Source organism: Phocoena phocoena, chromosome 8 (genome assembly GCF_963924675.1).
Source record: "Phocoena phocoena chromosome 8, mPhoPho1.1, whole genome shotgun sequence".
Taxonomy (NCBI): Eukaryota; Metazoa; Chordata; class Mammalia; order Artiodactyla; family Phocoenidae; genus Phocoena; species Phocoena phocoena.
The window spans coordinates 12,228,969-12,256,103 of NC_089226.1; the positions used below are offsets into that span (position 1 = coordinate 12,228,969).

The 27,135-nt window shown below is 48.8% G+C and overlaps 1 protein-coding gene across 2 annotated transcripts in view; it reads right to left on the bottom strand.

The window, feature by feature from the left end:
• Positions 1–27,135, bottom strand: part of TECTA (tectorin alpha) — a 73,646-nt gene that overhangs the window by 38,470 nt on the left and 8,041 nt on the right. For both annotated transcript variants that reach the window (XM_065881259.1, XM_065881258.1), the window contains 8 exons: positions 25,904–26,191; positions 21,977–22,114; positions 21,465–21,630; positions 17,404–17,816; positions 10,907–11,477; positions 8,410–9,002; positions 6,545–7,118; positions 1,263–1,864 (listed from right to left, as the gene is read on the bottom strand). In XM_065881259.1, coding sequence (XP_065737331.1) covers positions 1,263–1,864; positions 6,545–7,118; positions 8,410–9,002; positions 10,907–11,477; positions 17,404–17,816; positions 21,465–21,630; positions 21,977–22,114; positions 25,904–26,191 — 3,345 coding nt within the window. The remainder of the gene's footprint in view (positions 1–1,262; positions 1,865–6,544; positions 7,119–8,409; positions 9,003–10,906; positions 11,478–17,403; positions 17,817–21,464; positions 21,631–21,976; positions 22,115–25,903; positions 26,192–27,135) is intronic.

Consider the following 27,135-nt stretch of genomic DNA (forward strand, 5'->3'; position numbering starts at 1 on the left):
CCTTCGTTCATTTGACAAATGCTTTGAGTGTCACAGCACACAGTATATTCATTTAACATAAAGATGGATTATGTGTGGTTCCTGCCCTCAAGGAGTCCACTATGAATATTGAGTGAGCTGGACATGAACATCATGGAAAAATACAGTACGATTAATGCCATAAATGATAGAGGAACCAACTGTTAGGTGAAACACAGAGGGTACCAATGGCAGTTTGGGTAAAATACCCAAGAAAAGGAAGAAGAATGTTCATAGTGAGACTTCCATCTTAGATGCCAAGAAGGCACACTTTCCAGTAAACGTGAAAGGGAGGACAGTTTAAGAAGCTCAGAAACCTCTCTTTGTCAGAGAAGGGGCTTAAAGAAAATTCTAAGGAAGGAAAGAAGTCAGCAGAGTTGCCCAAGGAAGTCTTTAACAGCTCAGAATTTGAAAGGGAATGTATATGAGAGGAAGAGGAATCTCCTTAGAGATAAATTACACCGCAGACCTGGGAGGATGGTGTTAAAAGGTTGACATCCTAAGTCAGCTCCTCCGAAATGCTAAAGCAGTGGCTTGCTGGTGTCCCAAGTGTTGCTCAGGGCGGGCCCTTGGGGGAGGGGTGGCCGGCCTGTGGCTGCAGCTGACATCCTCAGGCTGGACTCGGAGTGCATGGAACTCCTCAGCCCCTACCCGCTCCTGTCTTCGTGGCCAAGGGAGTGAAAAGTAAGAAGACTGCAAGGGAGCCCCAGGGTGCTCCAGATGTGGACAAGACTCCTGAACTCCCAGGTCCCCTGGGAGCGAAAGGGAGACTGAAAGAGGCAGCAGGAGGCCCGAGGAGGCAAATATTTTGATCTCAGCTAAGGGAAGGAGGTGGATTAGACAGCAGTACCACTTATTGACGCCTAGTCCATGCTAGGTGCACATTCTCGTATACACACAGCGACTGTCTGAGGCCGCTCAGTGTAGCCAAGCTGGGACTCCATGTAGGTCTGTGCCGTCTCCAACACACTCAGCTACGACATGAAAGGCACCGTTCCTACAGCTGGCTCTGTTCCTAATTTGGTGCCTGTGACTTGGGTATTTTTCTCTCTGAGGGCCCTGTTTCCTCATCTGTAAGATAAAGTGATGGGAAGTCTCCAGGGCCCCTCTCTGCTCTAACATCCTCTGCTTTTCCTTGGATTCTGGACCTGCCTGGTTCAGCTGCAGCCTGACTTGCTGACCCGGGACCCCTATCCTCACATCCCCACGGCTCCCCTCCTGGGGGCTGGCCTGTGACCGCTCACCAGCACCGTGTGCTTGTAGGCCCTGTGAATCACGATGCTGTAGCCCAACACGGTCACGTCCACCTGCTTGACCCACAAGGCCAGCGACGGGTCCCGGTCCTCGTTCTTGGCTGTGACGACGAACTTGGGGAACGTGTCTGAGCTCGGCCTGCTTCCTGTGGTGCACAAGATGAGCGGGCAGCTGGTCTGGAAGTCAAAAGGGTAGCCGTCAAAGGTCAGGTAGTGGCCGTAGCCCGAGACGATGCAGGAGGCGTCGGTGCGGGCCTGGCAGTAGTAGAGGCCGCCCTCCTCCATGCAGTACTCGTCACCCTTGCAGGGGATGTTTTCACAGTGGACGCTGTTGTCTGTGCCATTGCAGTAGCAGAAGATCTGGCAGTCCAGGTCCACCCAGAAGGTCTCATTGGTGGCAAGTTGGTGTCCCTCAAAGTTGCAGCCACACTCGCTCCGGGGGACGCACTGGCTGCCTTGCAGGGCATAGCCCTCGTCACACTGACACCCCTCGGAGCAGCTGTCCACACAGATGGGGCCCAGTGCCAGGGTCTCACAGGTCTCTGTACACATCATGCACTCCTCGAAATGGCTGTTCTCCGGGCAGTCCAGAGCTGAGGGTGGGTGAGGAGGAGATGGGATTGAGAAAGGGACAGAGGTCAGAGACAGAGTCTGTGTACACTCATTGGTATGCATGGGTGTGTGCATGTGTGTGCACGTGTGGCTGTGCGCACAGTGTGGGGGCACGTGTGTGCGTGCAGGTATATAAGCTGCATGTGACTTATCTGTCCAGCACAGTGAGCTCAGCAAATGCCATGTGATCAGCACCACTGCCATCCTCATTTGGGGTGATCCACAAGGCTCAGCGAGCCCCTCACTCACGTGCTCCTCTAGTGCACTTAGCTTTTCAAGTAGAAGATTCTGAGACGACGGGCCTGTTCTGAGCACCTGCGGCACACCAGGCACTGTTCTAGGCATTTTAGTGTAATTTTCTCAACAATCTGGATGGTAAGGACAGTCATATCACCCCTGTCTTATAAGTGAGGAAACTGAAGTTCAGTGACTTAATCCAGCTGATAAGTACTGGAGAGAGATTCGAATCTGCGTCTCCCGACTCTGAGTCTCCTGACTCAAAGACTCCGGAAAGAGAGTCCTGGAAGGAACAAGTGCTCTGAGGCTGTAGAGACCTGTGGGTACCGTCTCTGAGCTTCAGTTTCTTCTCTTATTAAATAAGGACAGTACTTACCTAGGACTGCTGTTCTGAGGATTAATAACCTAATATATCAAGCCCACAGTAGGGTCTCAATAAACACTGCACCCTTTCCCTTCTTACACTTCCCTCCATTACAGATAGGTTTCATGGAGGTGTTTCTACTCTACACGTTGGACCTTCCCTGTGTCTTTCATCCCTCTGCTCCTGGTGTCCTCTGACCCCTTCCACCTCCTCACTGACCTCAGCACATGGTCCTGCCCACCTCCTTTATTCACACCCTTTGCCCCTCCTGCATGGCCTTCACAGAGCCAAATCCTACCCATCCTCCCGGTTTCATTTCAAGTCACTCTTCTGCCCAGAAGCCTTCCTTGATAGATCAAGACTGTGCGTCAGTAAGCACAGCACATACAATAAAGGCACATGCGGCTCACCATGGAATTCCGTGTAACTTCCCAGGTCTCTTTATTATTTTTGTTTGTCAAAACTTGACATGAGCCGGGATGAACTCAGGAATACAGAAGAAATCTACCCACAGGTCTGTGTTCTCTAAAGATCTGTGAACATCGTCACCGTCTCCTGGGAGTTTAAGATCTTGCCTTTAAGGCTTTCTTTAGGTCTTATGCATACGATCACTCCTTAAGAGGGTTTTATAATCCAAGGACACAAAGGACACTGTAGAGAAATTGCATGGCAATAATAGTTCCGCCCACAAGTACCAGCTCAACAGTTCTGCCCTATGGACTGAAAGCCAATCATTTTTCCCCTCTGGGCTAAAGGACTGTCTCCACCTCCACTGACTAGTTGTAGGCTAGTTCGGCACTGATTAAATATGTCTGTATAGAGCGATTTTCACATTTGTCTCTAAATTATGAATGTTATAACACTGACTGCAGGTTTATGGTGATAGCAAATAACATGACTTATTTAAATGGCTCTCGTTTTATGACTTATCGTGTTGTCTGAATGTGTCTGAAAGTCTGGAACATGCAGACATGAAGTAATAAAACTTCCCCTGGCTCCTGAAATGCCTCTGAAATTACTTAATTGGGCAGCCTGGCTCTGCCAGCGAGAGCTGGTTAAAAATATCTGAACACAGAAGCAGTGGTTGCCTCTCTCCAGGTCCAAAGAAGATTGTGTTCCTGATTTGCAGCTGTCACTCAATCCAATCCCCACTCTGCAAAACCCTGACCAGATTAACCCCTTAGTACCCAGAGACTTGATTAATCAAGTGTGAGCCCTGGCCCTCCACCCGAGGAAGCCACGCTCCACGTGGCTGCTTCCGTCCACAAGTCTCTCTCTAAAAAAGGCACTTATGAGCGTTTGCTCCAGCTCTTCAGGCCCCGATGAAGGATGGGGAGAAGTGATTCTCAGCAGGCATCGCACACGGAAAAAGAGGGAATCACTGTCATCCCGCCACACTTCCTTCGCATGAGCCATGCCACCAAGCTGTGCTTTGTGCAGTACAAAAAAACAAACCACAGACACTTCCTGCTGGGTAGGAGTTCATAGTCTAAAAGCAGGCACAGACATGGCCTGGCGACAAAACGGATTTGGTATGGGGCAGACTCTGTAATCCCGTAACGTGAATGAACTGTAACTAGAAAGTTGAGTACAGGAGCAGGGGCAGAGATCAGTTTAGACGAGCTAGAGGTGGGGCAAAAGAGGATGTGGGAAGTGGGTTAAAGAGAAGCCTTTGAGAAAGCATTCTAAGGTCCCACTAGATGTGGTGGCCAGTAGGAACCTTGGAGCCTCCCTCCCTTTAGGTGACTTTATGAAAAGAGCATGCTTCCAGAATTCCACCTGCAGATTCACAGCCTCTGTTACTAATCCCCCCCGTGTGGCTAGGGTCACCAGGGATATAACCGCCCAACTCTGAGATGATATTCCATATGCTCCTCTGGACTTCCGGTGCTCAGAAACCAGAGCATTATTTTTAAATAACGATATGTGGCGGGCGGGGGGGAAGGCGCGGGGGATATTCTTAGCTCTGTCTAAGATGTTACTATTGCAAAGGCTTAGAGGCAAGGTAAGGATACCCCAATAGCAATGGGTAAGCCTCACTCAGACCATAGCTTCTAATAACATTCCCCAGCAAAATGAATCATGATTTTTCGGAGTGATGGTTGATTCTAGGCTGGGGCAGGGAAGGTTAAGAGGTGATGTGAAGCATCTCGTTAATCTAGAAAGTAAGAAAGCGACAGAGGCATAGCCGAAGGACGTAGGAGGCAACTGGAAGGGGCACCCACAGGCCAAATCTGTCATAATGTTAAAGCCAAAATAACAAATGCGATATGAAACACGAACCATTGAAACAAACAGGAATCTGTGTGTCCATGTTGATAAGACAGATAGATGATTGAGGTAAATAAATAGATGGATGGATGGGTGGATGGATGATAGATAGGGGACAGGCAGGCAGAAGAGACAGGAGGGCTCTTGCTTACAGTAAAATGACATCTGCTGACGGGTACAAGTGGAGAGAGTGCTGGAGCTGTAAACTGTCAGCATGTAATCGTCATGCTGAAGATCAGTACAAGCAAAAGTCCTCAGTGGGCACTAAGCCGAGGAGGGGATTGTGATGACACGCAGCACGCTGCATGGCCTTAAAGTACTTCCCCACAGACTGCTCATCCGTCACAAGACAGAAACGTAGCGACACAGAGTGGTGATATTTGACAACCCCTGACCAGGGGATCGATGTGCCCATCACCAGCGAGAGGAGGCTGAACAGAGTGTGCCCCACATGTGACCTGATACCATGAGGAAAACATGCCTCTCCTAGGCAGGGGGCTGGGTGGGATGTAGAGCAGAACCCAGCCATGGCGAAGCATCAAATCCAAATGGAGGGCCATTCTATTTCAAAAGGGGGGAGACTGTAATCTTTAAAAATGACAAGATCATAAGAGACAAAGAAGCTAAGGAATTGTTCCAGACTTAAGGAGACCAAAGAGACATGACAGCTAAATGCCCCATGTGGTCGCGGACTAGATCTGAACTGAGGGGTAGGGGAAAGCCATAAAGGACACGACTGGGTCAACGGGCAAAATTGAAGTGGATATTAAGTTATCGCCTCCGTGTTAAATTTCCTGAACTCAGTAACTGTACTGGGCTGTGAATGAGCGTCTTGATTCTAAGGAAATATACACTTAACGTATTTAGGGGCAAAGGCGTATGATGTCTGCAACTTCCCTTCACACAGAGAGTCAGTGAGAGAGAGTGACAAAGCAAACAGGGCAAAATGCTGACAGCACGTCATCTGGGTAAAAGCTCTATAGATAGTCTTGTAACCCTTCTGTAACTTCAAAATTATTTCAAAATAAAAAGTTAAAGAAATAAACAAACTTAGGCAGGAAGAAATATAATGGAAGAGACATAACCAGATGTAAAGGATGGAATCTCAGTGGTAGCCCTGGTCTTCGTGAGGGCCCACCTTCTTGGTGGGGAAGGGGTGGGAGATGTGGTCCAGGTGGGGCAGTCCTGCCTCCAGGCCTGGGTCCCGCCCTCAGCCACTTCTCCTTCTACCCTTCCATTTACTCCTCCCCCTGGGCTCGCCCAGAACCCAGGGGATTATATGTCTCATCTTCCCGGCAATTATTCTCATTACTATAAGTACTGCTGAGAGGGGTCAGATACTCTAGGCGCAAAATGAACAACCAGGCCCATGGGACTCTCTCAAGAACCACTGTCAGGTTTGCCCTGGGGAGCGGGGCTAATCTCTACTCCGGGAAAGGCACCCTGACGGATCACCATGTGCTGAAATGAATGGGGTCCTGCCTTGCCAAGAGAGAAGGCGCCCACTGAGACATCACAAAGATTTCCGGTCCTTTGACATGACGTGTTCCCTCTGCTAGACATAACGAAGGGTCAATAGCTAATTGTTCTACAACGAAGAGGGACTGTGTGATTAGAAACAACAATAAAGATGCGCAATAGTCTGGCCTGGGGGGACGAGCCTTCCAGGGGACACATCAGACTAGGGGAGATGCACAGGGTTAATGAGATTGTCCTCGAGTGCGATTGCGGTCTCGGTTATCAATGCCCCGCCCCGGCCGGCCGCCCCCATGGCGTCACCCGAACTCACGGCAGAAGTCGTGGGTCCTCCAGGGCTGCACCTCCACGTCGGCGTTCTTGCAGGCGCTCGCGTACCGGGCCACAGAGTCACAGAGCTCGGACTCGTTGCCCCCGCTCTGGCACAGGCGGAAGAGGCAGGTGCGGTAGTAGGCGGTGACGTTGACCACGCCGTGACACTCCAGGAAGGAGCTGTTGGAGGGGTCGTTGATGATGCCGCACATGGAACGGCTGCGGTAAAATTTCAGCAGCTCTGAGTCGTTGCCGCAGGCCTTCAGCAGGTCCCCACACTCCCCGTTGCAGATCTCCTCGAAAGTGGTCCAGCTTTCCAGGAACACCGCCAGGTTGTCCGTGCACTTGCCATTGGGGAGACAGAACTCCTCGCTGACGTTCGCGTTGAAGAAGCCACACAAGCCCCCCGTGCAGTTGAAGTAGGCGGTGGAGAGCCGGATGTACAGCAGACCCACGTCTGAGTATTGCACGGTCACGACACCCTTGGACTCGACGGTTGTGCTGTTTTTGTTTCGATAAATTTCCAGCTTCCCCGAAGGATGGAAAAAAGGCAGTTCCACTTCCTGACTGTTCACCTGAAAATTCAAATCGCTATCATCAGTTCCAGATACACACAGGGTGCCCACAATTTCCTAAGCTGTGAATAAAGACGTGGCTCTGCCCCATGACTAGCCCTTGGAGTAAGGTTGAGAAGCTGACAGTGTGCGGAAACCACACAGACATCAACTGTTTTTTTCATGGGCATCTTTGTTTCTTTCTTTCCAGCCTCTTCTGATCCAACACATTTGCTGTTTGTGTGTGTGTGAGACCCTAAGCTAGTTCCAAACAAAACTGAAGTGTGAGCAACAGTCACCGTAGACGTGTGGCTTCCTCCTGTCCCCGACGTCCTGCCTTCTTCTTCTCCCTTCAAATTTTACTTTTCCTGTGTCTCAGCCCCTTGGAAGCACACAGTATATATCTAATTATCTAGCTGTCCATCCACCTATCTACCTATTATTATTTTGATAAATTAATTTCTGCCAGTGTGTCAATGGGAATAAAAACACAGCCCTTTCGGTTTGTGGATGTATGCTTTATTCACTGCATTGACTTTTGCTTTCTAAATTAGATGTCATGTGATATTATGAAATGCACATGGCATTGGGAGGAGGGAGATCTGCTCCTCCCTCACCCTCCATCACCCCCGCTCTGCCACCTTCCAGCTGTCAGGCCCACAGCCCTCATTTAGCCCTTTGGGAGCCTCATGTGAAAACAAGGAGTTGCACTCGATGATGCCCAAGATTCCTTCTTACTAATGATCTGTGAGTCTGCACGCTTAGTGATGGGCATTTCAGACCAAGACAGCAGGGCGTGAGGCACCATGGCAGGCACCCCTTGTGCTACTCCACACGGATTCCCATCTACAGGTAAGAGATGCAGCATGGTACAGGGTAAAGAGCACAGACTCTGGAGCCAGCTGACCCAGGCTTGAATCCCACTTTTAGGGCTGTGTGTCCCGGGGGAAGTTACTTAACCTCTCTGTGCCTCTGTTTTCTCATCTGTAGAATGAGAATAATGATGTTATCTACCTCTTAGGATGAATGTGATACCGCTTAGGCTAGTGCTTGGCACACAGTAAGCATCCTATAAGTATCTGCTACTCTGGCGAGCTAGTTCTGCTCTAATTCGAGGAATTCCAGCTTCACTCCAGGTCTCCACCTGATGGACTTTTATTTGGTGCTGACAGTTAGAAAATGCTCCCATTTCGGAGTCATTGCCTTCCTAGGATCCGCTCACGGTCAGAGGCAGCCAGGCAAGCCTGAAGAGCGCGGCTCCTTCGCTTGGCGGGACTCATCAGAAAAGTCTCCAAGGCCACAGGGGTCTTACCTTGACCTCCGAAGCCCCGATGCCTCCTATCTTGACCTCCTGGTCGGCCACCAGGATCCGGAGACCCCGCAGCCAAGCAGGCCCTGCGTCCGGCTTCTTCTTGTTGATGTCGATTTCCAAGTACTCTGGCCGCTCAGGGCAGGTCTTGAGGAGCGTGTAGGAGAACTCGACGGGGAAGGGGTAGGCGGCGCCGTCAAAGGTGTGCAGCACCTGGTTCTGGCTGAGCAGGCACACGGTCTCCCGCTTGGGGAAGCAACCCTGGTAGCCGTTCTCCACTGTGCACACCTCCTCGCCACGGCACGTCTTGTTGAAGCAGTACACGTCGCCGCCCTCCTCACACAGGCACTGCACCGTGCAGTTGGCCGTGGCCCAGAAGAACTCGCCCATGGCGTAGTAGTGGCCGTCGAAGTCACAGCCGCACTTGTGCAGGGGAACGCACTGGCTGGTGCTGAGGACAAAGCCTGCGTTGCACTCGCAGCCCTCCGTGCAGGGCGTGGCGCAGGTGTGGGAGGCCGTCAGATCGGAGCACGTGTCCGGGCAGCTGCTGGTACACACGGAGTAGTGGCTGAAGCTCGGGCACTGCACCATGGACACTGACGTAGGGGAGAGGAGAGAGCGTGACAAGGTGAATGACCCAGGGGCTAACCGGCCAGATCCACCACGCACGGGGGCCTGGAGGAAGAACGCTCCTTCTGGACCAGTTGGCACCTGGAGGGAAGGCCGAGCCACCACTCACTGGGGGAAGGGAGACTGAGGGTGTGCGAGGGGCGCAACTGCTTTGGTAGTAACTACTGATGGAGCAGGATCTCGCTGGATCATCCTGACTGAAATAAAACTTCAGGTTCCCATCCTAACTAGACTCGACTGATCATGCAATACAGGTTTAGTACTGGGTGAATTACAACCATCGAGATGGTTTAAGATCTTCAACTGATGGGCATATAAGTTGGTCTGACTTTAAAGAACACGGCCCATTCCTAGGAGGAAATAAATCCAACTCACAGGAGAAATGAAAAATCTAACTCTTAGAGGAGGAATTTGAAAAAGTGAACTTTCAAACAGGGACCAAAGAAGACTGTGAAAATGAATTCTCTGGGATATTAAAAATAAGAAAGAACCTTAGCTATCTGAAAAGAACCTGTGTGCCTATTCCCCCAGGAGACTGAACTGGAACTGGATGCCTTCTGAAGGCCCTTCTTGCCTTGGAAAGCTTCGATTCTTATTTTAAGAACATCTGAGTCTGGTTTGAGTCTGGTTGACCCCAACAGGCGGAGACTCGAGAGACTGGTAGACGAGTTCTCTGAATTAAATACAATTCATCCCACTAAAATGAGAGACAGCGAGAGGAACGTGGAGGGTAGGATAGTAGTACCACTAGAAAAAAAATAGCCATTATAGGCAAACAATTAGGTAATTGGATGCTCCTGGATTGCACAAGGATCAAAGAGAAGTCATATTCAATCTCAACTTGAATCAGGATATGGATACTCCAGGCATGATAGAGGCTGGCCAGTCCACACACACAAAAACATTTAAATATACTGTCTTTTAGTAGCTTGATCAATTCTCTAAGAATTGATTCTGATACATATTGATTTATATGAATCCAACCTATACAGATAGGAAAAAATTGCCCTCTGGCCTTGGAACTGAAAGAAACTTTTAAATCTCACCTCCATAGCACTCTCAAATGCACGGATAATAATTTTCGGTTTACTCATATGGAGAAAACCAAGGACCAGGAAAGAAACAAAATTCCAAGAAGCAATTTGGTTTTTCGTTTGCTCGTTTTTAACATTTACATAACTAGGAAAAGTGAGAGAGATGTAAGTTGTATAGAAGGAAGACATAAGATAGCTAAATTGTTCCAAACGCTCAATCCAAAAGTGTAATTCCAAGGGGACAGCTGGATTTCCCACACTTTGGGGGCTTTTTTCCTCACCACCCGGCATTTTAGAACAAGGCCTCTTTCCGGGTCTGCTACCTGCCCTGTCTACTGCCCCTTTTGGACCAGCTGAAATGCTCTAGAGTAGGATTCACAGAACCTGAAGGTAGAGAGGAAACATCCAAGGACAAAAATGCCATGGGTTCCATCTGGGAGGTGCATTCCTCTCCCAAAGGCTGCTCTTGATTCCCCAGGCCAGTGTCCACATGTCCCCAACAGCTGTGGGGACAGCCACCTCCAGCTCAGAAACGGCCCCCTCCCTGCTCAACTCTGCCCGGGCCACCCCTGCTAAGGGCCCTCTTCCGGCCACGCATTCCGTGTCTCCTGACCACGGATGCCCATCAGTGGTTTCTTGTTTTCTGGCCACAGTACTGGGTGAGGAGAAAGGTCAAGATGCTTTTACAGTTCGTTCTTTATCATTTGCTATATTTCAACCTCACCCTGACTCTCGGGCAGTGTGTCTTAACAGGGAGCTCTCCGAGGAGCCCCGAAACCCTCTCCCGGCCCCCCTGCACAGGCGTGGCCTTCCGTGTGGACAGGATGCCAGCTTACCACACCCAGTCTGGATTCGCCAGTCTCCAATCGGAATGCCCTGGGCTTGGCACACGAGGGCGTAGGCCTGGATGGCCTGACACAGAAGTGTCCCGTTGTCCCTCACGCTGCATAGGTCATACACGCAGCTGTGCACGAAGGCCATGGGGTCCACGACAGTGCCACACTCCCACAGGGGGCCGTCGGTCTTGTTGAGGAAGCCGCAGTAGTCGGGGCCAAAGTAGAGGGCTTCAGTGGCCGTGTCACACTGGGTGCAATTATCCACGCAGCCCGAGTCACACTTCCAGTCGGCGTGGTAGACCCGCCAGCTCTCTCCCAGGTCTAGGATTGACATGGCTGGCCTGCCGTCGGGGCGCAGGAAATCATCCAGAGGGTTTTTGTTGTAGTTCCCACAAAGCCCGCAAGTGGAGTTGATGTAGGAGCCTGGGATGGAGATGGAGGCGTAGTGCTGGCCGTCAAACGTCACTAAGAGCCCAAAATCCGTTTCCACAGCAGTAGACATGCCACTCTGGTAGACTTTCACCGCCCCCAAGTCTAAGGTGACGGGCAAAGAAGCCACTAGGTCATTAACCTGCCAACAACAGCAATAGTAAAAAGGCAGGTGAGCAGGGGCCAGGGCAGTGGGTCCAGCTGAGGTCAGGAAAGGGGGGAGGGATGGAGGGACTCAGCGCCACAGAGAGAGTGGCCCCCAAAAGGCTTGGGTGCCAGCGGGCTTGCCTCCCAGGAAGGCAGAGGCCCCAGAACCTTCGAGAGCAGGCCGGCGTTTGAGTTGTGACAGACGTGCATTGCTTAGTGCCACTCTAAACCCCTCTGGGGACCAGGGGCTTGTCAACACTTCCCGGCTGGCTCTTGGGCCAGCTTCACGTCTTTTCTTGAAAGACTAGTTACCTGGCTTTTCCCCCTTTCTCCTCGAAATCCATTCTTTAAGTCTCAGCTTAAGGCACATACTTTCCATGACCCCCTCGCTGCCCTTAGCACCCCAACCCCTCCTCCCAGCTGGAAGGTGCTCTACAAACTGTCCCCACCATCGAGTTTTGAGGCTGCCCTGGTGTTATTCTCTGAGTGTTTCACCTTGTCACTTCCTGATACCAGGCCTATGTCATACCATCGTTCAACACAACAAATTTGAACACCTACTGGGTACCAGGCACGATGTTAGGTGCTGAGAAATAAAGAAGAAGAAAAGTAATTGTCTCTGCCCGTTATGAGGTCTGGGTCTACTGAGGAAGAGGGACACAAATTGATATTTATGACATACAGTTTTAAATATGTGTTCATAGGTGATGCAGTGATGCAGTGGGAGAACGGTACCTGACCACTGATCCAGCCTGGGGACGGGGCGGGGGGTCATATAGGCTTTTTAGGAGCAGTTAAGTCTGACCTGGGTCTTTAGAGATAAAACAGAAGCAGCCAGAGGAAGAGTAGGGGGCAGAGAATTCCAGGACAAGTGAATAAAATCACGTGGTTAGAAGTAGCTGCATGAGAATAGGGACAGTCATGGGGTGTCACTGTACTGCAGAGGGAAGGGGACGGGCGGCTGGAGAGGGAGCTGGACACAGGCAGAGTCCATTCATTCAGTAGATGTCAACTCAGCCCTTTCTGTGTGTCAAGCTCTGTTCTAAGAGTTGGGGATTAGCAATGAGTGAAACGGACGAAAATTCCTGCCTCTTGGAACTGTCTATTCCTCTTCAGGAGACCAACAGCAAACAAAACCAATATGTAAAATACATAACAGCATCAGAAAAGTGTTCTGCAGGAAAATAAAGCTGGGAATGTGGATCCAAAGTGCTAGGGAAGAGGGTTTCTAATTTTAGACAGGAGGGTCGAGGAAGACCCCACGGGGAGGGGGATATTTGAGATGAGGAAGAAGCCTTGCAGTTATCTGGGGTGAGAGTGGCTTACGCAGAGGGGACGGCCAGGCCCTGGGGTGGAGCATGCTGGGCGCTGGGTTCGCACGGGCCAGTGTGGCCGGAGCGGAGAGCCAGGAGCAGGCAGTGGTCAGGGAGGGCAGAGAGATAAGAGCAGCCAGAACAGGCACGGCCTTGTCAGCCATTGTAGAGACTTTGGCTGTGACTCTGAGGGAAGCCGAGAGCGAAGAGAGCGCCCAGAGCAAAAGATCGACATGATCTGACTTCCGTTTTGGAAGAATTGCTCTGAATTCTGTGTTGGGAACAGATCTTGGAGGGCCTTTGAAGCATGTTTTTAAGAGAAAACAAAACGCCACAAAAACAAAAACAACAACTTGGATTTCTCTTCTGTAGGAAGAGCTCCGAAAAGTTTTAAGTAAGAGAATGATGTGGTCGGACTTGTGTTTAAAAAAGTCCACTCTGGCCGGTACGAAGGGTATATTGAAGTAGGTGGAGATTAGAAACAGAGAAATCAGGCGGGCAACTGGTGCTGGAGGCCAGGGCTGATGAGGGCGAGGCCTGACCTGCACCCAGACGTGGAGGAGGGACAGCTCGTGGTGGACACTCCACAGGGCCTGGGGCTTTTTGCTGGGGGGAGTGAGAAATGGGGGAAGAATCAAGAGTGAGTCCCACAGGAATGAAGACGAAGACGTAGAGAATGGACTTGAGGACATGGGGAGGGGGAAGGGTAAGCTGGGACGATGTGAGAGAGTGGCATGGACATATATACACTACCACATGTAAAATAGATGGCTAGTGGGAAGCAGCCGCATAGCACAGGGAGATCAGCTCGGTGCTTTGTGACCACCTAGAGGGGTGGGATAGGGAGGGTGGGAGGGAGACACAAGAGGGAGGAGATATGGGGATATATGTATATGTATAACTGATTCACTTTGTTATAAAGCAGAAACTAACACACCATTGTAAAGCAATTATACTCCAATAAAGATGTTTAAAAAAAAAAGAGTGAGTCCCATGTGTAAGTGGCTTGATAAGCCTCCAACAGAGAGTTAGTTTTCTTCTTTTTCACCCTTAATGTGCCTGGCATCTCTAGACATCACTTTTGAGGGCTGGAATGGATGGTTAGTCCTAGAACAGCCCTGGTAGGCTGACTGTAAGTGCACGTCCAGGCTGCCCTGCACCTGTACCGATTTCTGGCACACAGGAAGATCAAGGGTCTTTAGTGCCACCATTGCTGCAACTCTCTGGGTTGTCTAGGAAGTGAGACAATAGACTGTCCAAGCATCGCTCCCAAGGTTTACCATGGCTAATGGCATGTGCAATTCTCTGTCCCTAGAAATTAGTATGACTTATGGGGGAAGGGAACAAAAAAACAGGCTTGAGATGTAAGCCATCCTATGAGAGCAGGAAGTAGAAAAAAAACCACCCAGGGGTTGATTGATTTATCCTTATCTCCCAGGTAGCAAGTTAGCCAACAAGGATGAGAAAAGCCACACTCTGAGGAAGGTCAGCCAGCGAGAGCGCTGGGTGATTATGGTGCATTGCTCTATGCTGAGATGTAGGAAGTGAAATCTCCTCCAAGGCAGTATAATCGTAAATGCCAAACACCTCCCTCGCTGAATGCCCTCCTCTCCTCTCACTCAGCCCCTGCTAACAAAGGACAGCGGTTGTGCTTCCGAGCAGAAGCCACAGGGTGCGGTGGGGGTGGGGGGGGGCGACTGTCTCTGGATGTTGCAACCGTCCCCCTGCTGCATCCGATCTCGTCCCACGCACACTGCCTGTGTCCCTACGCTGCCCATCGGCGTTGCCCAGATTTTCCCTTCGTTTTCGGCATCAGTGGTCGTTTCTCCCCCTTTCTTTCTCACGCATGTCTCAGTTTCAGCCACACCTTAGAGTCCTGTGCTTGTACCCCAGAGGGCTCGGAATGGGAGCAGCTGGGGACTCTCACCCAGCCCATGGCTTCTTATTTCTTTCCTGCTGTCCCAGTCCTCAGACCCTGATGAGCCAATGTTGATGAGTCTCCCTGTTTGCTTCCCTTCTTCTCCCCCCTTAACCATGTCTCTCCCAGGAGTGGGTAGGGGCAAGGTTAGGTGGGAGCAAGGTTGGGAGAGAGAAGTAGCATCGTAGGACAGGCCTTAGAATGAGAAGAACTTTCGGTGGGAATGGCAGTGTGGGAATGAGTATTGAGTGCCTACTGGGTGCCAGGCTTTGTACTAGCAGTCGCACATGTGGCTATCCTATTTCATCCTCACAACAACCTAAGAAGGTCCTTACCATCTCCCCCTTTTGCAGATGAGGAAACTGAGATTCAGGGCTTGCATTATTTGTGGGTGACAGGACCCGACCCTCCACTGCTTCCTGCTGCCTTTTGTTCAGTGCTGAGTTGAGACAGCCAAGTCCAAACTACAGCCAAGAGCCCTGCCTTCTAGACATGACACGATTACCCCATTTTACAGATGGAGAAAGTAAAGATCAGAGAGGCCACTCAGCTGGCAGTGGTGGCCCAAGGCTTGTGCAGACCTGACCCCAGAATCAGAGCTCTTCGTCACCATCAGCTATTTGGCGTTGGCACTCTTTTTCCTGGTGTACCCTAAACTACTCAGTTTTATCTGGGGGAGAAAGATGAAAACTGATAAGTATTAGTTAGAAGGAGACATTTACTATATATGGATGTTAGCTGGCTTTCTTTGGCTCCTATTAGCATACACAATCCTAAATTGTTTACTTTGTCACTCGAGAACATCTCAAAGGGGGAAAATGCATATTCAGAGCCCAGCTCCTAATCCCAGCATATGGAGAAAGGCAACCTGTTCGTTAAGATCTGTTTGCAGGGCCCCGCCCTGTGTGTCTGGAAGTTGGCAAATCAGGCTCCTTCTTGCCTCCCACCCCCTCTTGCCTGTCCCCACTTCACCCCGGGTGGGGTCTCTGCCATCCATGGAGGCACCCTCCCCAGCAGGGCAGGTGTATTCAGAGACGCTCGGAAGCCATTTGGCAAAAGGAAAAGGGACCCATTGTTTGCTTGCAGTTGGAATCACATAACCTTTTCTTTCTGAAACATTTACATTCACGTCCACATCTCCCTGTCGCTACAGAAAATTGAGGAATCCATGCCCTACGCTCGGACGATGGAAGAGAGCCACGCAAAATTAGCAGAGCTGCTGGGCCTGAAAGCAAGGGGCTGGTGTCCCTTTCCTTCTAAAAAAAAAGAGTCTGACTGTGAAGGGAAAAGAATTTTAATCAAAATGGAAAATAGGAATGCAGCATGAAGCTTTCGTCTCCAACTTCAGATATTGTACCCATCATCCCCACAAGACGAGGAAGTAGGGGAGAGCTAGCAAACATTTTTCTAGCTGGAAAGGTTAGCATCTATCCACAAGGACAGGTGTGGTGCTCAACAGCACAAGAGAAATTTAAAAGGGAAAAACTCCAAACTTCTGCAGCCGGATTCTTACCTCTGGTTTGATTTACAGAGCTGTCTCTAGGGAGACTAACCGAATACCAAGCAAACTGGCATTTTAACCACTGTAATAGCCCACTTTTCTAATTACGACACTGATACGCTGGACAGACCTAGGAAGGGCAGAGCCAGAAAAAGTGGAATTAGTTCCTTGGTGCTGCCTTTTGTCGGACACGCTGCATCAATTAAAACTACAACACGTTTTTAAAAAAAAGAAAGACCTCCCTACACCGGCATCAGTTCTGGTCTGTAATCTCTGTGACGACCTCCATGCTTGGGGATTAAGGACAGCATGGGGCTGCAGCAATCAACCCCTCGCGGTCCTGGTTATTATTGCTTGAATAAATACATGGTTGCCCTGAGGTCTCCATTAACATCATGAAACTTGGGGCCTCCACAAATTGAGTAATTGCCACTGGCTTTTTGTTCTCCCTCTTTTGTCAATGCCCCAGCCTGAAATCCAGGTAGACAGGGACAGGAGTCATTTGCATATGCTAAAGGAACCACAGAGATCCGTGTTCTCTCCCATTCCAAGCAGGAGTGGGGAATTCTGTTAAAGGGGTCAAGCTTTCAGGGGAACTTTCCACCCAGGTTTCACTAAAGAAGTCACCGAGCCCACTCCAGCTGCCTGGACAGGCAGTGCCCATGGATACACCAATCAGTTTGGACGTTTGGACGTTTCTCTGAGAATGAAGCCACAGCTCTCGGGTAAACAGGATGGGGGGATGTGAGGACTGTTAATCAAAAGCTGCAGTGAATTACGGGTTTGTACTTTGTGTTTACACTGTCTCCAGGGCATGGCCACGTGGCTACCATTGCTGCAAGCCAGGTTCATGAGAAACAATTTACTTCTGTTCCCAGTTATGTCTGAGCTTGGATGTGTGTGTGTGTGTGTGTGTGTGTGTGTGTGTGTGTTTGTGTCAACTAAGAAGTTAAATGTACTTTAAGATAAACAGCAGATAGACATGTCAAAGAGAAAGCTTAGGTTAGCTCTTGTACAAACAAAATTTAGCCTAGTAAAGAATTTTACAAGATATTTGCATGGATCTTTACAAAGATCCATGCATCTTTTTGGTACAAAGAGCAAACAGCAGTAGATCTGGGGAAGTCTTCCCCAGGCGGAAGCACCTCCAGCTTCTCCATCTCCCCGTGAAGGACGGAGAGGGTCTCACCTTGACTTTTCCATAGCTTCCTTTGGGGATGAGAATCTTGTAGCCATTCACCTCCACCGAGAGCTCCTTCACCCAGGAGACGGCTGAGCCCCCCCGGTGCTCGTTCTTTGCCTCCACGCTGAAGAAGGGGAGGCTGGAAGTATGCAAACACTGTCGGGCCAACAGGTAGGCACAGGAGCCTTGGAAGTGGAAGAGGAAGCCATCAAACGTGTGATAGTGTGGCTCCCCAAATACCACGCACGTGCTGGTCTCCACCGGGCTGCAGTAGAAGAATTTGCCTCTGGGTTCGCACACCTCGTAGGGGCTGCAGGAGACCTCCTGGCAGTAGATCTCGTTGTTGAAATCCAGACAGCGGCACTTAATGGTGCAGTTCAGGTCATCCCAGAACACCTCCCCTCGCCGAAGGAACTGTCCTGGGGAATAAGGACAGTAGAACTAACATTTATTGAGCATTTACCTTCTGTGCTGGGCATCGGGCTAAAGGCTTTACTTGCCTTATACCGTTTAATCCTCAAAAGAACCCGATTAGATATGAAGTGTTGCCCTCACTTGTCAAGTGAGGAAACTGAGGCTTAAGGGAAGTTAGGTAATTCATCCAAATCACTCAGCAACTCAACTGCGAAGCCAGGATTCCAAGCCAAGTCTGTCTGAATCCAATCTAAGCTCTTGACATTACTGTCACCACCACTGGTGAGCACACTTTCATTCAAGGAAAGACACATTGTCTCACTCCATGGGATACACCAGGACACACGGCAGTCCTTGCCTTCCTTTCGGCGATAAGAGGAAGGGTATTCTGAAAGAAGGCCCGCACCCACCCCCCGGGTAACTCGGCATCACTGTCGGTTCATTTGCTAACGTGAGCATTCATTCACTCATCCACTCATCCACTCATTCAATCAACAAACAGCTGCTGGGGGCTCAGTATGTGCCAGAAAAGAATCAGGAGTCAGACCCACAAATTTAAATCCCAGGCCTCCTGGGATGATTCTGGAACGGGCTGACCCCTGGCTTCCCACATTTCCGGGCTCGTAAATCCTACAGACACTGTTCCGGCAGAACTTACACCTACACCAGTTGTCTTCTCCCCTCATCCTAGGCCCGGTCTAAGTCCAGCACTCCTCTCTCTTTATCCCCTGGACAGAACTTCTTGACAGAACCTACGTCAGGAGGAGAGTGAGATGGGGAGGGGAATGGTCCTAAGGGATGTGCTAATGTTTAAAATACTTCTATTGCCTTGGTAGGCTTTCAGTCTTTAAAACCATTTCTCTAAAAGAATGATTTCCCCCACCAAAAACCTTGAAATCTACCAGTTCTTCATATCAACCTTCAGTTGACACGGGAGCATCTCTGGGCTGGGGGCTATGACCTAATCCTTGGTTGGGGGTCGGAGTCAAGAGAACTGGGCAATGGTCACAAATCTGCAATCAACTGCCAAGACTACTGGCTGAACTTCCGCCTGTCTTAATGTTCTAACCCATAGAATGTGGACAAGGTTATTTTCTCATCCCTGCCTCCTGGGGAACAGAGATGCTATAAAAAGTTGGCACAGGTCAATAAGGTAGAGGTATTTGTACATTGAGACTGTCTGAAAAGGAAAGTATCAAAGATACAACATTAAGAATTGTAAACAATATCATACACCAGGAGTAATTATGGTTTGAAACCGTAGTTTGAAAAGGTTTCTCAAATTTTTATAAAACTGAATACCTAATGCAGAGCACAAAGCTGCCAGCTGAGCCCAGGCAGAAGCCATGACAGTTGGACACTCCTTTCAATATCTGTCCAACAGGAACAATTATGTCTCAACGGGCAGTTATGTTTCATATGGCCCCTGAATGGGATAATAGATGTATTCACAGTCCCAGTAGGTCAGATGCATCAGCCCTGAAAACAGGCCCCTCCAACCTCAATGCTTTTTGGCACTCACCCAGGCTGCATATATTCTAACAGCCTCCACTCGGTATGATTTCCAGTCTCTGCTTTCTCAGGCTTCCAATAAATGAGGGGGAAATGTCTTTGAATAGAGGAGGTTTGGACCAAAAGGTAGACTCTCTGAGATAATTTTGTTTGCAAAATGATGATATAATAAACCAGCTCTATGCAACACTTCCCCTGTTATCGCCCAGGCCAAATCCCCATCTCATTAGATTGATGTATGTCCAGTGGCACATTAAAATACACAGCAGCCTGTATGAGGAGATTGAATTTGTCCTGTATATGAAACCCAAAGCCATAACTCAGGAGGGAAAGAATGAAGTCAAAGTGAGGACTTTGTACACTGCTGGCGTCTGACCAACCCCACAGCTCTGCGAGCCAGTGTTTTCCATTATCACAGCATTTCATTCCCGGGACTCAAGGAGAGGCTGTCACCTGGCACTTAGGTAGCACAGCCACAGCCAGTCAGCTCCATGACACTTGGACAAAGGCGAGAGGCGCTGGGTAGGTCCCTAGCCCAGGCCATAAAAGCGAGAGAGATAACGGGGCATTGGTTTGGTATCTTCATAGACGTTAGATGAAGACGTGTTTACACTCTGTAAGGGAGGAGAGTGCAATCTCTGAAATCCTGGTGACCTTTGGAGTTAGATTCTTTTCTGTCCAGTTTAATACTGGCTTAGCTCTAAACATTTATTTGCTCTTCCGAACATGGAGGACTTTACAGAGTCCACAGAGGCAAAGATGCCCAGGCAGGCCATCTTCACAAATGACCTTTCCTCAGAGCAAAAGCAGAGGTTTGATAAGTGTGACCACAGCGCAGGGGATGGGGGCAGAGGGTGTGGGCATTTCAGATCGGGGGAATATGGCCCTTCTGATTATTACACATATCAAAGCCCTCAGGGGTGCCGAGACTCAGAGGTCACCTGGCCATGCTCTCAACGGAAGGAGGGCAAGAGACCTCCTGAAACTTTCATCCCAACCCATAACTTTCTTAGGAATCTGGAAGCATTTTCCCCAGGGTCATCTTCTGTGCTTACACAGTACCCTGCACTCACATCTCTCATAATAGGTCTTACATTGTATCATCACTGTTTCTGTGCTGTCTTCTCTACCATGGTAGGGTCATGGGGGTCCAGAGCAAGCATCATCTTCACCAACCTAAGAGATTGGCTAAGCACATTTGGAAAGATGCAGTGGCTGGAAGGCTAAATGGATGGATGGGTAGTTGGGTGGGTAGGTGAGTGGGTGAGTGGATGGGTAGATAAATGCACAGACAGATGGATAGATGATTGACTAATTCTAGTTGCTATAGCCTCCACTCCTAGAGGCAGAAATACGCCCAGAAATCCTGTTTTCTGAATACTTTTAGACATATAAGAAGCGGGAATCTATAAACCATGGTGTCCCTGTGAGAGTCCTGGGCTGTTTTGTACATCCGAAGGGGTTTGGACATTTCAGAGGAGGCTCCAAACTTTGGATGCCAATGTAAAGGAAACCCACGGAGGTTCACCTACAGCTTGTTCCCACAGACCTAAAGCCGGCTTTGATTCTCCCTAAATTCCTGCATGTTTTGCTGCTGCTTGGAGGATTTTAGGAGAAGCTACCCTAAAGACTATGACACGTTTTTTTCCTTTCTTTCTAATCATACTAGGAAGTACTGATTTTCTCTCGTACAGACTTGGTGATGCTCCAAGCTCACCCACTCCCATGGATCTACAAAGTGCAGATGGTAGAGCAGGAGTAAAGATGAGAAGGAAAATTTAAAGGGGGACATGGCAACAACAACGACAACAAAAATAATGTTAAACAGGAGGGCTCTCTTCTGTCCCTCTGGCTGCGAAATCATTCAAGAGCTTCGTCCACTTTGCAGCAGTTCCCAATGGGGAGCTGTGTTCATACCCCAGGCAAAGGCTTCAGAAACTGCGGTATGGCCAGCGCAGGGTTTCAGCTCCTGGAGTGATGAACGTGCATGCAAAAATTACCTTGATCTCCATTACCCAGAGGAGAGACTTCAAAGGGTAAAGCATCAGCCACGAGTCCCCCCTACCATGGCTTAAAAGCCTGCCTGTCTATCTCAACGAAACAAACCCTGCTTTGCCTCAGAGAAGAGGAAATGCCTTTACCTCTGGAGGTGCAGCCATTGGCTGGGTCAATTTCCTTCCCATCAACTTTAAATGCCCAGCGACCGGGAACATTGACGTTTGTGGTCTCTTGGATATTCACAATATCAGGGGTTCTTGACCCCGGAAGGCTGAAGTAATTGGTGATGTTTCCACCATTAAATCCTGCCTAGAGCACAAAAGGAAGAGCAGACTTTTGAGCACACACGTCATCCCCTAACCCCCACCCCGACCTTGGTTTACTTGCCCACCATCTTGTTTTCAGCACACCTGAAATCAAGAGACCCCTTTTCCTGGAGTCTCTGGGGCCACCATTTCAGGTGATAATGGCCCGCTAGTTCATGCCACACCCGGATCCAGGTATCAAAGATGGGCAAGACTAGTCCCTCAGTCCACCTGCAGGATCAGACACGCTTCTCCAGTTCAAAGCAGGATTCCCCCCAGATGTTAAGAGCATAAGAAGAGAGTGCAGTGCTTCAGAAACACATAGGAGGATGAGCCAGAGAACCACCTACCTGTGCCATCACTCCCCCAAGACCCGTCAGGGGATCACCGCCGCTCGCCGTCCCAGTGGTCCAGTTGATTTCGTAATAATTGAAGAGCGTGAATGTATAGGTGCCGTCAGACACCAGGACGGCCTGGAAGGTGTTCACCTGCAGGATGCGAATGGGTGGGTGGGCTCAGGACTCACATCCCCAGGAGCTCCTCTCCCCAGTAGCAGCTCCCTTTACCCTGCCCCCTCCCCCCTCAAGCAGCTCAGAGCTGCTCTGACCCCAGCCTCTGCGCTCTGCCTTCTCTCCAAATATGTTCTCACCTCCAGGGGGAAAAGCAAGACATGTGGGCTGTGCATCCAGAAAAGAAATTGCCTGAGAATAACCTAGAGGCTGACTCAGCATCCCTCTTATATCGCTGACTGGCACCAGATAGGAAAGTCAGCGGCCCGACTCAGCATGTGATAATACGTGGGCACCTATAGATGGCAGCATGAGAATAAACTATAGGAACTAGTCAAGCCAGGGAGAGGGCTGTGAGCACCTGTTCCCAGAGCAAGTGGGGTAGGGCGTGGGGGTGGGGAGGGAGAGGGCAGAGCACGCAAATGCCAGTCGGTGTGACTCCAGTGGTGGCATGGGCCCTGCTCTCTCGCTTCCTGGAACACACCGCTAATCTTGGTGAGATGTCTCCCCCTCTTTTAAATGCAGGTTGGAAAGTGATCCGTTGCGGAGCACAGGCTCCGGACGCGCAGGCTCAGCGGTCATGGCTCACGGGCCCAGACGCTCCGCAGCATGTGGGATCTTCCCGGACCGGGGCACGCACCCCCGTCCCCTGCATCGGCAGGCGGACTCTCAACCACTGCGCCACCAGGGAAGCCCCTGGAAATTGATTTTTAAAAAGCACTTGGTGGGGAGAAATCGCTACTCTAATGGAGCATTTATACATCACTTTATATCTGCAAAATTCTCCACCTCCATCTGTACCTCAACCAATGCTAAGACAGGCAATTTTTTGGCCCATTCCCATCATAGGAGCTAAGAAAACTGAGGGCTCAAGGGAAATGAATTGCTGGAAGTTCCACAATGACCCAGCAACAGAAAACAGAATTGGAGCCAGAGCTCCCAGTCTGATCTCTTCGTGCACTGTCATTACACACGGTCTTAATTTTCAACTTTTTAGGACAGAGATGTTATATACATTCAAATCAGTCTTGCAAACAGTTTCCAGAAACAAGCTGTAGCAAACTCTGTCCTTTACTATTTCCCTTTGCTAATCCCTACCCGCTGATGCATGTTTTCAGGAAATTCAAGTAAAAAACAGAGTTAAAAGGAGAGGCTGCTTCGACCTTTTCCATTCAAACCTAGCATTTTCCCAGCTGCCCGATACCGTCCTGGTTAACATTCTGTCAGATGCAGAGGAAGACCCACATCCTTATCCTGTGTAATCAAACTGGGGTAGAGGATCTTGGAAGCCCCAAATCTCCCATCCTAGACAGTCCCAGGGAGGGAGAAAAGGTGCAAGTAAAGAAAAGCCCTTTTTGTACACGAGAACTTTCTCCTCAAGCTCCGTGCTTGCCACAGCTGATGGCGTTTATGATAGAACCGCCCAGGTTTATGCCTCCATTCTCCGGCCCCGTTCAACAAAAGGGCAAAGTGGGACACAGAGAGGAGGGAGCAGTCACCTATATGGCCGCTGTGGGGTCAGATTCAAGAGAAAGGCATAAAGTCAACATCACACAAGGACCAAAGCTAAACCCTCCTTCAGACCAGGATGCTCCTTCCGGATGTGAATTCCTTCTCCTGAAATAAAGTTGGAAATATCTTTGGTCCAAGCAGGTCTTGAAAGCAACCCATGTCTGATCCCAGAAGTCACCTTAAAACCAGCCAGCCATCCTAAGAACGCTCCAGAAGCTGGCTCGCCCTCATGCACCTTCTCCCTCACTCTCACACACCCCCCCCCACAGGTAACTCTTCAACATGGGTTGTAAGACTCCTCTGGATCTGTTCTTGTAAAACCATGTTTTTAATTCTTGAAAAGCCCTTTTATACTTCAGAGGACTTCTAATGCTACCTGGGGGGGGCAGCTGAGGAAAGAGTTCAGGATTCAGAGTTAGGAGACTGGGTTTGCACCCTGCTCTGCCGCGTATGAGGTTCAAATCCCTTTTCTTGACACTTGGACAAGTTACTTAACTTCTCTGGGCCTGTCCCCTCACCTTTAAAGTGGACGGCAAGCTTCCTTGGGAACATTCTTGTGAGGGCTAAATGATTTGCAAAGATAGCCTATCACAGCCTTGGGTTCACAGTCAGCCTCAATAAATATTAGTTTTCCTTCCTTAAAGTAAACACATACTCTTGACTTTCTACTGGGCTTCTGCTTCTAAAAGATCTCTCATGCCCAGTGTTTAGTTGGCCTGTTGATACGTGTTCCTCTAAAGAAGGGGGGGCCTAGGATAATGGGAGATGGAAGAGGGGGCCGATTTCGAAGACAGGGCTGGATGGACACTCCTGCAGCTCTGGAGGATTTTTATCATCTTTTTCTCCAAGGAGCTCAAAGCACTTAGATGTTACCTCATTCATCCTCATTGAAAGAGTCCTCACCTAGTCCATAAATTTACGCCCAAGTACAAACCAGAAAGTATCTAAATTATCTTGCCATTTTTACTGCCAATGGAAGTTTTTTTTGAAAAACTGGTGGTCCGCATCTGATGGGCATTTCTTTTCTTTATTTTTCTCCCTCTGATACTAAAATTTATCGATCGCTGGCATCCTGCATCCTAAAGCTGTAAGGTATGAGGCTCAAGGACGTAAAACATCACCCAAGGAGTTGTTAGCAATCCATAACATGACAGGGGGAAATTTTTGCTTCTTTAGAGGTTATTTCTAGCCAGTGCATCCACTGTTTAAACTTGTATCTTTCTGTTCTCCAGAACCTCTTAGTGATAAAAGTGCATTGCGATGCTCTGGTCAGAAGGTGCAAAGAGGCAGGGTGCTCACAGCAGGGCAGCTACGAAATGCAAGCCCAGCACTTTTCCAACTCTGCCTCTAACTCAGTAGTTTCTGTTCCACCCTGAAACAACTGACTCATCGCCAGGGAAATCGGAAAACAGATGGAATTGGAAATAATCCTAAGAAAGCGGAGGGAAGATTTCTGAGTGTTTTTGCTTACTGGAAATTATACATTGAAGACGTATCTCATGCTTCAAAAAAGCTCCATTGCCAAAGTCATCCGCACAAACGGCAGGCTTTCCTGAAAATTACGTTCTGTCCCTTTTTCTGTAGAAAGTTGATTATCTCTATAATAATGCCAGTGATAATCTTTCTTATATGGTTTTTATCTGATTGCCCATTTAGGATTTCTGAGCAGATGCTGAAACTTTATTCATGAAACACTTCAACTGCCCAATCCAATTAGCATCAAATATGAATAATTCTAGCCCTGGTCACAATTTTAAAAAAGGTCATAACATAATAAAATGAGCCAGATCATTTGGCTCCAAACTGGCACCCTAGTTTCCTTTTCCTATCAGGTTTTGTGAAAAAAGAAGAAAAGGAAATTAGCTGATGGAGAGAGGCATTTGGGCCTCTGGTAAGGAAAAGGGACCTTTGGGTTCCTGGTGGGTCCCTAATCGTATGGGGTCTCAGTGTCTCAATCAGTCTCCTGCAAAATAGGAATGCTACCTACTGCAAGAAACTTGTGGAGGGCTTCTTTTTAGACATTTGTAATGGCTCATGATAGAGATGACACATCTTCTGAAATATTACAGCTGACTGGACTGGTTAGGTGTGATAGCTCCCTCTGTTTCCTGGAAAGTGGGTGGCAAGACTCCTCAGTGTAACTCAAGGAAACTGACATTCTTCAGCTCTAACAATTAGACTCCTTCACAGTAGTGAAGATGGACAAGAATTAGATGTCAGAATACGAAGTGGAAAAGGGAAAATTTGAATGATTACAGGTGTGGTGCTGCTTCCTCCATAAAACGTTACTTCCTCCCAGGTCACAATGAAAACCCAAGTGGCAGAGAAGGTTGCCATGTCTTTGAAGTACTTCCTGATGTCCTTGGTGGCTCTTTTCAAGATGACAGGGTCCATGGTCTCTCTGTAATAGATCTCGCCTCGAATCCCATTGTGCACATCTGCCCAAAATGGAGCAATGAAGGCCCTCCCATCCGCTAGGGGAAAAGATTCGGGCGTGAACTGGCTCACCAGCACGTTGAATGAAACAACTCCGTTGTTATTGACCTACAAAAATAAAAGAGGTTTTGCACAGTGGATCTGAGACCGTGACAATTTCAGAGTCATAAACCAAGACAGATGCTCGCCTAATCATATGAATAGAAACGACTTTTAAACTACTGAATCAGAACCCCAAAACAGCAGCTTCCATTGCTCAACTAGGAGGTTCATTTGCTTCCAGACAAACTCATTGGTTTCCTTTCACTTTCAATTTGTAGCCAGCTGCATTTCTTATTAATAATCAGCCTCATTTTCATGTTCTCTATCCTGTCTTTATTTATACTTATCAAATGCTACTGGATTGTGTGTATGTGTGTGCGTGTGTGTGTGTGCGCGTGTGTGTGTGTGTGTGTGTGCATGTGTTGGGCTAGCAGGTGGCTTATGTGGGCAATAAAGAAGATCCAGAGTTACAGATGCAAAGTAGACAGGAAAAAACCCAAAAAACATGGAAGCAGAAAGTTAAATTAAAAAACGGAGGAACTCTATATTAGACCTTGATTCCTATTACATGACAAAAGAGGAGTGTCAGTGAAAGGTAAATCAAATACTCCATCACCAAACTCAGATCTCAAGATGAACCATATCCCACCCTGGATGAGACATTTAAAGGATTTCTATTGATGCCAGAACCACTCGGTACTCAGAAAAAGATAAGGTTACAACCTACAGATGAGCCCAATTCCATTACAGCTCTTGTAGTTTGTTAGCTTCTTTGTATAGTCTCTGCACAAAATGGAGACATGAAAACTTTACACTGTATATGTAAATGACTATCTTATGGTGATTTCTTCATGATTTGTAAATGGCTTAGTAAACTTATTAAATTACTAAACCTTACTGCAAATAACAAGCCGATATATATACTCATAAACAGGATCTGTAAACAATATGCCTCTGCCTGTGTCTGCAGCTCAGTATGTTGGTACATGAAGCTGATTTAACCCAAAGGC